We start from the raw sequence: 15,618 nt of genomic DNA on the forward strand, positions 1-15,618 counted from the left end.
ATCCACAAATCATTTCTTAACTAAGCAACTGTTTCTTAAATTATCAGACACTCACCGCACTGATGTTACCATCACCATATATTGTGTTTTCTACCATGATTGTAGTAACTATTGTCCCACCATTCTTCTGGGCAATTGTTAAGTTAAGCTGATTAGGGTTCTGAATTAATGGCTGTCCGAATGATGTAGAAATATTATGCTGTCGTCGTTGTGGAAGGTTGTTAGGCTGTTGAACGTCAACATCTGTTAAAAAAATTAGCAATTAAATACACAACCAAAACCATGTAAACATTATAGTAAAGCTTATTGAAGATTGAGAAACATATTGACTACTAACAAAGTAAATTATACATCTTTCCTACGTTTGATATTCTTTTTTCTGATTTTTTTTTCACTATGGACTTATATTTATATGGACCATATTTATTCTGTAGTTCCTCTACTGTGTCTTCCAACTTCCCTGTTGTTCTTCTCCAGCTGGGCTAACCAAAGACAAATAGTTAGAAGAATAAAATGTATGTACAATAGCAAAAATAAAGTTGGCCATTAGTTGTTAGCGTTAGATACACCTGTAGACACATTCATACACCCGTTCGCCTGTTTTCATTTAGCATACACCAGAGTTCAAACATTCACTTTTTCAAAGGCCGAAAGATTGCGCGGTCAAAATTTCTCTTTTTAACATAAGAGTTAAAAAAATGTACATGAGTCACGACGCATTGCATTATGCACCTGACCTGCCGGCTGATGAAGTATTTATTACATCAAGAAAACATGAATACAACACACTGTACTTGGATGAATACATTTATTAGATTTATTTAATAATATTATATTATCTTTATTAAAAAATAAGAAAATAAATGATTTTATTTTTTAAATTTGACTGCATTCTTTACTTTTTGATTTATGAATTATAACAGACTGATGGGAAAAACATTATTTTGCTGTTACTTTTTAAAAATGTGTTTTATTATTCAACTATTTCTTTCTTTTTGTTAGTTTTTATTAGTTGTAATTTTATATAAACATTTAACTTTTAAAATAAAGGTTTTACAACAACATCACCATCTTCTGTTATATTTGGGCCTCCATGCTCATCTACTGTACAGTATATGATATTGGTGAAGGGGGGCCCGCATGAATATATTTTTTAGGGGACCCCCCAAATTCTCTAGCTACGGCCCTGTTCACATCGCAACGTAAGCGCATAATATCACCTGCTCAAGTACGTCTTGACGAGTTTCTTCTGTATTAAACAGCGAATCTTCTCAGTCAGATCGTCGCAAGATCTCAGGAATCCTCTCACACTGCTCGTGTTCACGCGCTCCATCGCTAACGATCCAAACTTCCATAAAGTGCGCCAAAACAGCAGCGCGGAGATGTGACGTCACGTGTCGAGCGGACGCTCGTAAAAAGCACATCTTTGCATTTCTTCTGAAACAACAATTTTTAACATCACTAGCGCAACACTTATCGTATCGCCGGGTGTGATTGTAATGTTTTGTATGCCGTTTTCTTTACACTCTCCCCGGATATCTGTTTCCTACAGTTAGCTGTAATGTTAGTGAACTCTAGGTCTTCTCTTTGTTCATATACGACAGTATTCGCATGAATTGGCTTGATTTGATAAAATTATGTTTTAAACCATCATCTTCACTTGAGACATTTACATTATATTATATACCGTCCTATATACCGTTATACCGTCCTAGTTTTTAAATAGCGCTAAAATGTATATTTTAACCCTTTATGCGGATATGCCGCACAAGGTTCTCTGTTCTCTGGTTCTATGTTTTTAAAAATAAAGACAAGGATGCCTCTTTCTATAAGCGACCCTCAAAATCTGTGCATACAACAAAACACGTGTAGGTGTACGATGATTTATCAGAAAATTACTTTTGTTTGAAGAAAAACTTAAATCAGCTGGTGCTTGATAACTATTGAAGTTATTAAACACCCCTGAATTCGGTAATGATCCGTTTAATGCGATATGGATATCACGTTTTAATCTTAACTAGCTTACTTTTCAAATAACATCTTAATAGTTGGTCAAATTAACTTAAAGCCTGCGTAAAATGAAATACATCCTAGCTATTTTCTAAATGTGTGTTACAGAACTTATGGTGAACAATTCACCCATATGTTTTAAACAGATTTTGTTACTGGATTGAGTGAAAATAATAAACTTCTCTCTGGCGGCATATGCATAACTTTTCCATGACGCTACTTCTGATGCAATGTGGCTTTAATTTACATAGTTATTTACGGCTTTCCTAATGACAGCCCCCGTGCATCCTACAAAACAGGGTGGGCTGAGCTGTTGTCCTGATAAATATTTCAGGACATCGCACGATCTAGTGCTACTCTAGCTCTACTAGCCGCGGACTGCTGTGCTACTGCGACAAAAGTTGAAAGTCCTGTTTGCCTGAACCTGACGCAAACTTCCGACCCAAAAACACAAGGCTTGGATAATTGTGCCGCAAGGACTCAGGAGATTCCAGGAACATTCCAGGAAAATTTGAAAAAATTCGAAAAGTTGAAAAAATGGCGAAGCAAAACCTGATGGAGAGCGACTCCCCGTCCAGTTCTGGCGATGTGGGACACACCTATCATCCGGCGTGTGAGTGCGCCACAGGCAAAGACTGTCGTTTAACCTGTTAACCTGCACCCCCCACTCAGGGGCTCACAGCTGAAAATGACATACCTGAATTAAAATAAATATAGCTCCTGAGAACAGTGTACCACAGGCACAATTAAGGTCTCTTTGGAAAGAAGACACTTGGCACTCTACTAACAATCAATCAGAGTTGATAATGCTCAAACAAATAAAAAGTTATAAAAGTTGAAGTGCCTCATAAATAATGTGAACTACAAATAATGTTTTATTATTTCATGTACAAATATATAAAAATAGACCTGGAGGAATCCAATTAGGTAATGGATTGAAAGCCACAAGTCTCATCAGTTTATATTTCAAATTTGAGGAAGATATAATGAAAAATGGGGTTCCTGCAAGCTTTTTTCCAAGACTATGTCAAGTTCCCTTTCTCCCTCCCCCTGCCTGAGGCACATCCCCAGAAATGACATCCCCAAACTAAAATAATTGTAGCTGTTGAACAATTTGCTCTACATGCACAATTTAGACATATTTTAAAAGAAGACACTTTAGAGTTTATTACCCAAATGTAAAAGTTGAAAAAACTTACACAGACAAAAATTTATAGAATTTAAAGTGTCTTGAAAATAATTTTTACTGCAAGTAACATTTTATTATATTATGAAAAAATAAATGAAAACAAACCTGGAGGAATCCAGTTAGGTAATTGATTGAAAGCCACAAGTCTCATCAGTTTATATTTCACATTTGAGGAAGATATTATGAAAAATGAGATTTCTGCAATATTTTTTCCAAGACTATGTCCAGGTACCAAGAAGCCTCCTTGGATACCTCAAAAAGCAACCTAATGACCAAATGTTATGAAGGGTACTGCAAGCTATTTTAGTCATCATATACACTGCTCCATGCTTTTTTAATTATAAAATAATCCACACAACCATAAGACTTTATACAAGTGATTTATTTGCACAACAGAACAATAAAAATATAAGTAAAATATTATGAAATATTTAAAAAAATAAATATATAAAAAATAACTGAATTTCTTTGCAACAGAAAAGGCAAAGAAAAAAAAATCAACAATGCTGTTGTCTCCGGCAAAATGCTAAGTCCTGTTTAGTCAGTGCTGGTCATGCCAAACAGCGAAGCAGTCACGCTTTGGCTGAAAGCACAATGGTGTTGAACAAGTCTTGCAAAAAACAGGAGTTTTTTTGGAACAAATCCTGCACTCACGCCACTCAGGTCTAAAACAGCAAGTGCAGATCTTGAAGAATCTGAGAGCTTGCATCTCTTTTCTGCTGGTTGGCTGGTGCTTGGATGCCACTCTTCATCTGAAGATTCAACTTGATGGCTGTTGCATGGGAAAGAATGGAAAGATAATTAGCACCGCATGTCAAGTAAATAATTCTGTATAGTTTTTATATGGCTGGCCATTCAATCAACAATCAAACTGATGGGCAGCCGTTTAGACAGCATTCATACTAAAGGTCGTCCATACAATCAAATTGATGGGCAGTCATTTAGACAGCATTCATACTAAAACTTGTCCATTCAATCAACAATCAAACTGATGGGCAGTCGTTTAGACTGCATTCATACTGATAGTCGCCCATTCAACAATCAATGGCTGGTGATGGCCAATGATACAGACAGCATTCATATGGATGGTCAGACATAGAACCAACAATCACACTGATGGCCGGCCATCAGACAGGCCATTTGTTTTACAAGGTAAATGCATTGTGGTCTGAAAAGATGATGCTACTTTATTTCTATTTGTATATATTGGACAATTGTATAGGTGTTTAGTTATTTCTGTAATTTTTCCTTGCACAAACACACACTATATATAATTTTTCCTAGCACAAACACACTATATAGTGTGTGTGTGTGCTAGGAAAAATTACAGAAAAAATGTCAAGTCTATTTATATTTATACTGTATAGGACAATTGTACAGGTGTTTAGTAGTTTCTGTTTTTTTTCCCTAGCACACATACACTAACGTTATATAGATATATAGCCTAGTGTGTGTGTGCTAGGAAAAATGACAGAAACAACTAAACACCTGTACAATTATCCAATATATACAAATATAAATAGATAAATAAATACATATAAAGTAGCATTATCTTTTCAGACCACAATGCATTTACCTTATAAAACAAATGGGAAAACAAACACACACTCACTCTCTCTCTCTCACACACATACATACACACACACACATGTATAATGTGTGCATGTTACATAATGTATATAGCAACTCACCGATATAAAATTGGATCATCTTTTCCGTCCTCAAGCATATCACCCTCGTCGTCGCTGTCTTCACTCTCCTCAATTTCGTCATCGCTGCTTCGAGTGATCTCAAATAAAACATCTTCAGCAGAAAAAAACTTCTTCTGACGATCCATTTGATGAGATAATCCGTCCAGTAAGAAAGACGCGAAAACAGATGTTGACTGGGGAACCGTCTTTTTGCTATGGCTAGTTAGCTGTCAAATGACGGGGGTGTGGTCACAGCCTACGTCGCAGGTTAGCTCCTCAAGCGGAATGGAGAGTGACTGATTCAAATAAATAAATAAACATCTTGTTCGCGAGGAATTTAAACTTCCCGGGTATCGTTGGAATCATGCACTGATTGGCTACATTTTCTATTAGTCATATAATTTCAATTCTTTCATTGGCTTTCGTTGTAAAGACAAAATAATAGGATCAGCATATCATGACGTCAAAAAAACTGACCGCAGTGTTTGGATATTTTGACCTATATATTGCCTATCTTTGTATTTGTGTGTGTGTGTGCGGTCTTAATTTGTTCATTACACTCTAAGCAACACACCCATATAACGTTTGGCTACCGGGAGTCTGTTTTTTATGCATAATTTTATTGCATAACCGACAAGTATGATACTTCACCCTGAAGAAACTCGATGTAAACAAAGGAATAAACATCGATATTACAACGTTATTGTTTCTTTGGACTAAAAATGCTCTATGGGATGTTATTCAGTGGACCCTCACCTTTCCATTCAATCTGGAACTTTTAGCAGTGGATGCGTGTGTGGCTCGTTATTACGACACTAATGGTATGTACTCCGTTTTTGATTACGTGTGTTTTGATCTGTACTGCTTACATAAATGCAAGAAATACATTCGTTATAAGCTTTTCATCGTAAAACAGAGCTCTATCATCGATGCTTGAGGCTTAGACCTTTAAAATGATATATAGTTTGCCAAGATTAATGATGTTCTTTCACGTTAAATCCATTCATAAACATTAAACTAGTGGGGAAAAAAAACGCTTCAGTGCGCCGGCGCACTGGCAAAGGTTAACAGGTTAAGAGACATGCTAGACAATAAAGTTTAAAGAGAGTTTAAAGATCATTTTAGAGGCCAAATGGTTGGCTTGATGCACAGGATTATCGACGCTGCGTGTGGTATGAAAAAAGATTGTGCGCAGGATAGCAAACGTGTGACAAATCTCAAAAATGAAATGGATGTCGTAAGAGGCTTGATAAAGTCATGGACTGATGTAACGCCCATGTTTTTTAACGGCGAAGAGCCGATCGGTGTGATCCTCAGAAAAGTTCTGTATGTGTTGAGTGCATGTAGTGACGAATTCGGAATCACAGGGATACTCGCTATATGGACATTTGTAACGGATCTCTGTGTGTCACTGGTGTCAAAAAATGCAAAAACAGACGTTGGTGAAATAGTTGAAATTCTGGTCAACTATAGCCTAGAGAAAGACATGATCACCTGCAGAGATTTTCTATTCTGGTTAGACCATCTGTAAATGTCTTTCACTCAAATTTCTTCTTCAATGTATGTTGAAAGTACAATGTTGAAATAAAAAAATTTCTGGTTTAAAAAAAAAATGTCTGAGGTCATAAAATAGTATACATAAAAATAATAATATTTAGAATAATAAAAAATACTACATGATTTAAAAGATTAAATATTTAAATATTTGTTTTTTAATTACCGTATTCCCGAGGCGGCAACCATTTCCACGATGTGAATACCTGAAATTGTGTGGTGATTTTTCAAATGATACAACTAAATTGCCTGCTGTGTACAGAACAGAAAAAATGACATTTTGTGGTGTTGAACAAAATTTGATTTTGTTCTTAGCATCGGGTCTTGGATCATAGAGGGTATTTAATAAGTTTAATAAGATTATGTGTTCTGACGACTAGACACTAGTCATGGGATGTCCGGCAGAGAGAAGGGCTTTAGTGGTCACATTTTTATGTCTTCATCCAGAGCCTTCATCAAAAGTGCCTTTTCCCCCACTGCGCAACGTAGCCATCCTCATTCCGCCCCTGTGACAGCCGTAACATCGACCACCACGGCATCCGTTTCAGGCCAAACGGAGGAGCGGGTGGGTTACATGGATATGTCTCACCAGCGCCCTCCGGCTTGTCACAATCGGGGCATGCGTCGGGAACAGGAACGCCTTGACACCTTTAAGAATTGGACTCCTGCTGCATTATCTCCGGCCGAGCTTGCCAAAGCTGGTTTCTACTACCTTGGCCAGGGCGACAGAGTGGCTTGCTTCAGTTGTGGAGGTCAGCTTAGCAACTGGGAACCGGGAGATCTTGCAGTATCAGAACACCAGAGGCATTACCCAAACTGCCGTTTCGTTCGAGGTGACCGTGCAGATAATGTACCTTTATCTAGCCCTTTCAATGTATCGGCAATGCAACGGTGTGAAGAAAGGTTGCTCACATTTGTCTACTGGCCCTCAAGAATAACTGTTCGACCAGAACAATTGGTTGGTAAGGCTGGTTTTTACTATGTTAGTCGTAATGTTGACGTGAAGTGCTTTTGTTGCGATGGTGTACTCGGATGTTGGGAGTCTGGTGATGATCCATGGGTAGAACATGCCAAGTGGTTTCCAAGATGTGAATACCTCTTGCAAGAAAAGGGCCAAGAGTTTGTTCATCAGATTCAAGCAAGATTGCCAAGACTATTTGAGCAGCTATTGACTAATGGAGACAGCGACTCAAGAGAATTTGTGAGAGAACAAGAGAACAATCCTGTGGTGAAGTCTGCTTTAGAGATGGAATTTGAGTGTGGCCCGACGCCCCAGACAAATGAAGCTGCATCCCCGAGTCAAGATCTTTCAGACTTGCCTATGGAGGAACAGTTAAGAAGACTTCAAGAGGAGCGCACATGCAAAGTTTGCATGGATAAGGAAGTGAACATTGTCTTCATCCCCTGTGGTCACCTAGTTGTGTGCAAAGAATGTGCGCCTTCTCTGAGCAAGTGCCCCATATGTAGAGGATTGGTCAAAGGCGCTGTCCGTACTTTCCTATCATAAAACGAAGATATTCATCATCCAAGTAACAACAGTTTTTACATTTAACTTAATAAATAATAAAAACAAAGGAGAAGTTTATTATTTTCACTCAATCCAGTAACAAAATCTGTTTAAAACATATGGGTGAATTGTTCACCATAAGTTCTGTAACACACATTTAGAAAATAGCTAGGATGTATTTCATTTTACGCAGGCTTTAAGTTAATTTGACCAACTATTAAGATGTTATTTGAAAAGTAAGCTAGTTAAGATTAAAACGTGATATCCATATCGCATTAAACGGATCATTACCGAATTCAGGGGTGTTTAATAACTTCAATAGTTATCAAGCACCAGCTGATTTAAGTTTTTCTTCAAACAAAAGTAATTTTCTGATAAATCATCGTACACCTACACGTGTTTTGTTGTATGCACAGATTTTGAGGGTCGCTTATAGAAAGAGGCATCCTTGTCTTTATTTTTAAAAACATAGAACCAGAGAACAGAGAACCTTGTGCGGCATATCCGCATAAAGGGTTAAAATATACATTTTAGCGCTATTTAAAAACTAGGACGGTATAACGGTATATAGGACGGTATATAATATAATGTAAATGTCTCAAGTGAAGATGATGGTTTAAAACATAATTTTATCAAATCAAGCCAATTCATTCGAATACTGTCGTATATGAACAAAGAGAAGACCTAGAGTTCACTAACATTACAGCTAACTGTAGGAAACAGATATCCGGGGAGAGTGTAAAGAAAACGGCATACAAAACATTACAATCACACCCGGCGATACGATAAGTGTTGCGCTAGTGATGTTAAAAATTGTTGTTTCAGAAGAAATGCAAAGATGTGCTTTTTACGAGCGTCCGCTCGACACGTGACGTCACATCTCCGCGCTGCTGTTTTGGCGCACTTTATGGAAGTTTGAATCGTTAGCGATGTAGCGCGTGAACACGAGCAGTGTGAGAGGATTCCTGAGATCTTGCGACGATCTGACTGAGAAGATTCGCTGTTTAATACAGAAGAAACTCGTCAAGACGTACTTGAGCAGGTGATATTATGCGCTTACGATGCGATGTGAACAGGGCCGTAGCTAGAGAATTTGGGGGGTCCCCTAAAAAATATATTCATGCGGGCCCCCCTTCACCAATATCATATACTGTACAGTAGATGAGCATGGAGGCCCAAATATAACAGAAGATGGTGATGTTGTTGTAAAACCTTTATTTTAAAAGTTAAATGTTTATATAAAATTACAACTAATAAAAACTAACAAAAAGAAAGAAATAGTTGAATAATAAAACAAATTTTTAAAAAGTAACAGCAAAATAATGTTTTTCCCATCAGTCTGTTATAATTCATAAATCAAAAAGTAAAGAATGCAGTCAAATTTAAAAAATAAAATCATTTATTGTCTTATTTTTTAATAAAGATAATATAATATTATTAAATAAATCTAATAAATGTATTCATCCAAGTACAGTGTGTTGTATTCATGTTTTCTTGATGTAATAAATACTTCATCAGCCGGCAGGTCAGGTGCATAATGCAATGCGTCGTGACTCATGTACATTTTTTTAACTCTTACGTTAAAAAGAGAAATTTTGACCGCGCAATCTTTCGGCCTTTGAAAAAGTGAATGTTTGAACTCTGGTGTATGCTAAATGAAAACAGGCGAACGGGTGTATGAATGTGTCTACAGGTGTATCTAACGCTAACAACTAATGGCCAACTTTATTTTTGCTATTGTACATACATTTTATTCTTCTAACTATTTGTCTTTGGTTAGCCCAGCTGGAGAAGAACAACAGGGAAGTTGGAAGACACAGTAGAGGAACTACAGAATAAATATGGTCCATATAAATATAAGTCCATAGTGAAAAAAAATCAGAAAAAAGAATATCAAACGTAGGAAAGATGTATAATTTACTTTGTTAGTAGTCAATATGTTTCTCAATCTTCAATAAGCTTTACTATAATGTTTACATGGTTTTGGTTGTGTATTTAATTGCTAATTTTTTTAACAGATGTTGACGTTCAACAGCCTAACAACCTTCCACAACGACGACAGCATAATATTTCTACATCATTCGGACAGCCATTAATTCAGAACCCTAATCAGCTTAACTTAACAATTGCCCAGAAGAATGGTGGGACAATAGTTACTACAATCATGGTAGAAAACACAATATATGGTGATGGTAACATCAGTGCGGTGAGTGTCTGATAATTTAAGAAACAGTTGCTTAGTTAAGAAATGATTTGTGGATGTTATATATATATTTATTTACTGTATGTGTATTTTTGTTTTGTTTTTTAAAGTTAGTCCATAGTGTGTGGAACTTTGCACAACTATTTACACACATACTGTTTTTGACACATAGTGATTGTGAACATTCCTTTTTTTCCTTTTTTTTTTTTTTTTCTTCAAATAATACATCTCTTTCATTTTGTGCCGGATGTTAAAAGATAAAGGTATTAGTTAATAACAATTAAAAACTTTAAATCAACATGAAGCCATAATATTAATCAATAAAAAAATATGGTTAAATTACAGTACAATGACTTCCATAATATTTAATTAAAGTTGTGCGTCGTGAGTGAGACCTCGCAAAGATTACACCAATATTAGATTTCTTGTTGCGTGGTTGCACTATATGCCAGAAGCTTAGTCATCAACATCTAAACTAAACATTATCATGGTTTAGTTGTATTTTAAAACACTGTTTTTTTTTCGTTTTTTTCTGATTTTCATTTTTCAGGTCGATATTTGTAGAAATAAGCAAAATACATTTATAAAAACAAGTTAATGGCCTTGTGTCAGAACACAACAGGTCTTTTTATTGTAACTTTGAAAAGTGTAATACAGTATTTGATTTTTACAAATACCTGAACCAATGGGCCTAAGCCGTTGACCCCTGAAGTTATGACTTCTGAAGCCCTCTCATGTGTAGATTCGCTCTGTGAATTTTTTTTATTTTATTAGCTAAAATCATTGTCTGTATTCATAAAATATGTCCTCATGGGTGTAAAATGACCTCTGCCAATGATCTGACTTATCCTCGTAAGCGAAACATTTCTTATCTTTATTTACATGGGGCGGGTAAGTCCAAGGATGCTTCCGTGTCGTTCCGCCATCTTGAAACACTATAATACCAGAGAGGGACAAAAAGCGCTAGCCTAACTCAACACGTTTCATCATCAACACTACTATAGTCAACAACCAAATTATGCCTTAAAAACGTTTTAAGTATTACATTAAAAAGGCGTAATTGACAAAAATTGTAATTCTGAATTAAGAAATAAGTATAACAAAAAGTTGAAATTACAATTATGACTATGCGTCATAATTATGAGATGAAAAGTTTAAATGATGATGTACTAAATTGAAATTATGATAGATAAAGTAAATATTCCATAGTGAAATTTTCTGAATTCTATATAATTGTATTTGTGAAAATGATTCAGTACTGAAACAGCATTTATGAGTTTTTACGTATCTTCTGCTTGTTTCTGCAGTTCGTGTAGGCCTCTAAGACTATGGATAACTAAAAATGATTATTGAATAACTTGAATTTTGTTGACAATGTAAAAAAAAATTGTCTTCCCATACCGGGAGTCGAACCCGGGCAGCCTGGATGAAAACCAGGAATCCTAACCGCTAGACCATATGGGAGGCAATGATACTGCCCCGGCACATTTGAAAGGCTGCACTGCACAGTACATTATAATGCAGGATCATACTTATGCCGAGCCACGGGAGAAGGAATCCTCATCGCCTAAAAGCTAAAATTTAATTTATCGGTATGTAAATAAATATCGGGATAGCTTTTCCCCATGTGGAAAGAGCTAATGAAGGAGAAAGACTTTGAAAGGGAAGTTGCCTGATTTCTTCTCGACAGGTAAGTCAAAGGTATGGTCTAAATTACAAGCTTTTTTCATTGCTTGGTTGTGTAAATCATTATATAGCTGCCATAACAGTAGAACATGTATCATTAAACTCAATGAAGCGCTATTGGAAGCCATGTTGTCATAGCTTCTTGACACATTACGGCTACCGCAGTTGCAACACGCATTTGAAAAAGCGAGTAGATGGGAGAACCACTAGATGGGAGAAATTCTTTTGGGAGAACTAACTTGTAGTTGGGTCTTTAACAACAACAACAACAACAACAAAAAAAAAAAGCCTCCACAATCGAGGAGGTCAAAGGGCATGCTTCCTGCTATAGATAGTATCATCAGCTCTCCCCAAAGTCTATTCATGCGGCCACCAGACAGATTTTAAACACCGATTTACGCTTCTACATATATTTTGAGTAGATAACCGATATTCTCAGAAAAGGGTTTCACCCTGTGTGTTTCCACACTGATTAAGGATAGTTCGGGTGATGCAAGTAAAAATGATCTTATACGATCTTATACTTATACTTTGAATTAAGACGAGTAAAATTAAATATTCGCTCAAGACCAACTTTACTTATGCCATGTCAGTGATTTTCCAAATGATACAACTTAGCAATGTCTAAATAAGAGCAACGTGGAGTCCTCGGATTTCTTAAAAACAACACAACAACAAAACTTTGACAACATGTTGTATGGACAAAAGATCTAAGATGCCCAAGCATAGTTTTTCAACAATCTAACGTTTTGAACAGACGCTGTTTAGTAAAAATAATACATAAGTCTTCTTAGAAGATAAATAGAAGATATGATTTTAATAAAACTTTAAAGATTTGATTTAAACTTTTAAGGTTATGCTTTTAAATGAATTTAGTATAAACTCTGGATGTACTCTGAAAAGGCGTTAGCAGACTAGATTTACTGTGACATTGTCCCCGAGACTCATCTGGTCTGATACTCTGTTTTCCTGAAGCTTCAGTTCACACTGTGGTTTATCTCTGAAGGATCTGGGGCTGTAAGGTGTTTTTATTTATATATTTATTTAGCTAAAACTTTGTTTACATTTTAGCAACATATGTTATTAATTTCATTTAAAATAGAGATTAGTTCATTTTTTAGAACCGTGTGTGTGCACAAAATGCTATTAAATGATTTATTTATTTATTTATTTCATTTTGAAAATGTACAAATGTAGTTTTCTGTGTTTAGGTGTACGGTACAAAATTCATTATAGCTATGGAAAGCCCCCACCATAAAAATTGAAACCCCGCATGGACAAAAAAATGAATCTTTTCAAATAAATGAGATTTAAGATGACTAAAAAGTACAGTTTTTCTACAATCTAAAGTTTTTGAACAGACAGACATTGTTTAATAACAATTATACTTTAGGTCACCGTTAAACAAAATCATTACAGTAATCTTCTAAAAGATAAATAGAAGATATGAATGTATTCAAACTTTAAAGATTTTAATTATAAAAGTCTTTTAATTTTAAAAGATCATATTTAAACTTTTACGATTATGTTTTGAAATAAATTCAGAAAGATGACGGCACGCTAATTTACCGGAACCTGTCACAGACACGTACGCGCGCGCGCACACGCACACACACACGCACACGCACACGCACACACACACACACACACACACACACACACATACCATTTGTCTGGTGCTTCATGAAATCTTCAGTCAGCAGACTTAGATTAATTTTATTTTTATCTAAAACTGAAATTTCAGTAGATTTTTATTTTTTATTTTTTTATATACTTTTAAAGAACAGAATGTTTTTCAACTTTAGTTAAATTAGCAAGATAACCATTTTAATGTATACCCTTATAAAGAACGGAATGTTTTATGTAATATGATTTTTATTCTTTTGTTTATCAAAAACAATTGGATCAATAAGATATTTATTTTATAAGCATTTCATTATATACTTTTATAAAGAACTGAATGGTTTTCAACTTTAGTTAAATTAGCAAGATAACTATTTTATTTTATACACTTATAGGCCTAAAGAACGGAATGTTTATGTAATATGATTTTTTATTCTTTTGTTTAACTAAAACTGAATTAAATGGTTTCAGTAGATTTTTAGTAAGATATTATTGTATATTATTTGTGTGAAATATAAAACATTATTAGGGTAACTCTCTTTTTCTCACTTTCACTGTTACCTCAGGAATGTGGAGGGTATCATGTCAGAGGACGCACACACACACGCACACACACACAAACACACACGCACTCTTCTCACTTTCCACAAGGCCCACAATGGACCCTGGAATGTGGAAGAAATGCTGACACACATATCCTATATATATATATATATATATATATATATATATATATATATATATATATATATATATATATATATATAACAGCGCCTTCAAACTTTCTGTCAAATACATAAATTATTTTAACATCCTCTTCAAAAACACATGATCTAGGGATAAAAAGGTTCAAATAGGGGAAAACTTTCTGTCAGAACCACATGATCAAAGACTTGCAAGGACAATAGGGCAAACCATAACAACATATGCCGGAAAGACACCGGAAGACCAACCTGTCAAAAACTCATGATCGACGGATAGGAAGGGTCAGTAGGTCAAAACTAACTGTCAAAACCACATGATCGATGGATAGGGAGGGTCAATAGGTCAATCCATAACAATACAGGCCGGAAGGGCGACCGGAAAGGTCAACCGGAAGGGCAATGACAACCGGAAGCCATCAATCATTTTGACATAAGGTCCGTCATATATACTACTTATATCGTTTATCTCCTCCATAACATCATTTGAGCAGAGGAGGACTTTTATTTTATTACTCTCAGTATTATCAGTGAAACTGTCATTTCAACTGGATTTGATTTAATTTATATGAGATTTTGATAAAAAATTTTTGCACTTGTCTCACACACGTCATGTGTTCCTGAAGAGAGATCGAAAGTCTGAAGCTCAACAGACGCTATGTGAACAAATGCAAATGAGTTGAGAGAAAGTTTCTCCGCAGCAGGTGCAAAATTACTTCAAACCATGAGAAACTGCACAAATTGAGCTGTTGCAGATCTACACTCACACACACAGACACACATCTGGACTAACCAGCGGGCCGATCTTGTGGCACAGAATCTGAAATGCCTGAGCAAAAGTCTGTCATCAAAGTTGCTTGGTATAATTCCCTCCAGAACTGTCTTACACGTCTGCGTTCCCAAACATGCATCCGCCTCCGAAAGCAAGATAACTTTATTGTGCTTCGACTGCACGAGGTGCAAGCAATTTATTATAAACCCAATTATTATATATAGTGGCTTCTCCTTCTGCACCAAATTCAATCTTTCTTAGTGATATTTAGCGCCAGTTTATCAGGAAGTAACAGTTTTGTTCACTTTGGCTCAATGGCTCCAATTTTGCGCACAAGTTTAAATTCACAACTTTGTTGCAGCTCCTCTCTTCCCAGTCGGTCAGTAACGCTTCGTTTAGTTCCTGTCTCTATGAAGCCCCTCCTTCTGAAAAGCACACTGTGCTCTGATTGCTCGGCTGGATGGATCAGTGTGTTGTGATTAGTGGAGCGCTTCGAGTGTGTTTGGGAACCGGTCTTACCATAACCACCAGTTTAACACACTACTAACTAACTCAACCAGGCCCCGCCCCTTTATTCTGCGTATGAATTATTATAATGAGGAATATTGTGACGTGTTCGTTCCCGGAAGAAACTCAAGACTACAATGGAGGCGTTTCAGGGAGTTCAGAAACACTGACACTG

The 15,618-nt window shown here is 36.0% G+C and overlaps 1 protein-coding gene across 1 annotated transcript; it reads left to right on the forward strand.

Moving 5' to 3' along the window:
• Nucleotides 1-7,063: 7,063 nt before the first annotated feature.
• Nucleotides 7,064-7,951, forward strand: LOC307151637 (putative inhibitor of apoptosis; the record flags this gene model as incomplete). The annotated part of the gene is made up of 1 exon (XM_079859751.1): nt 7,064-7,951. One exon carries the CDS (start codon nt 7,064-7,066, stop codon nt 7,949-7,951), a length of 888 nt encoding a protein of 295 aa, XP_079715877.1.
• Between the last annotated feature and the right edge of the window lie 7,667 nt (nt 7,952-15,618).

The sequence above is a fragment of the Squalius cephalus genome (assembly GCF_949319135.1).
Source record: "Squalius cephalus genome assembly, chromosome: 23".
Lineage (NCBI taxonomy): Eukaryota > Metazoa > Chordata > Actinopteri > Cypriniformes > Leuciscidae > Squalius > Squalius cephalus.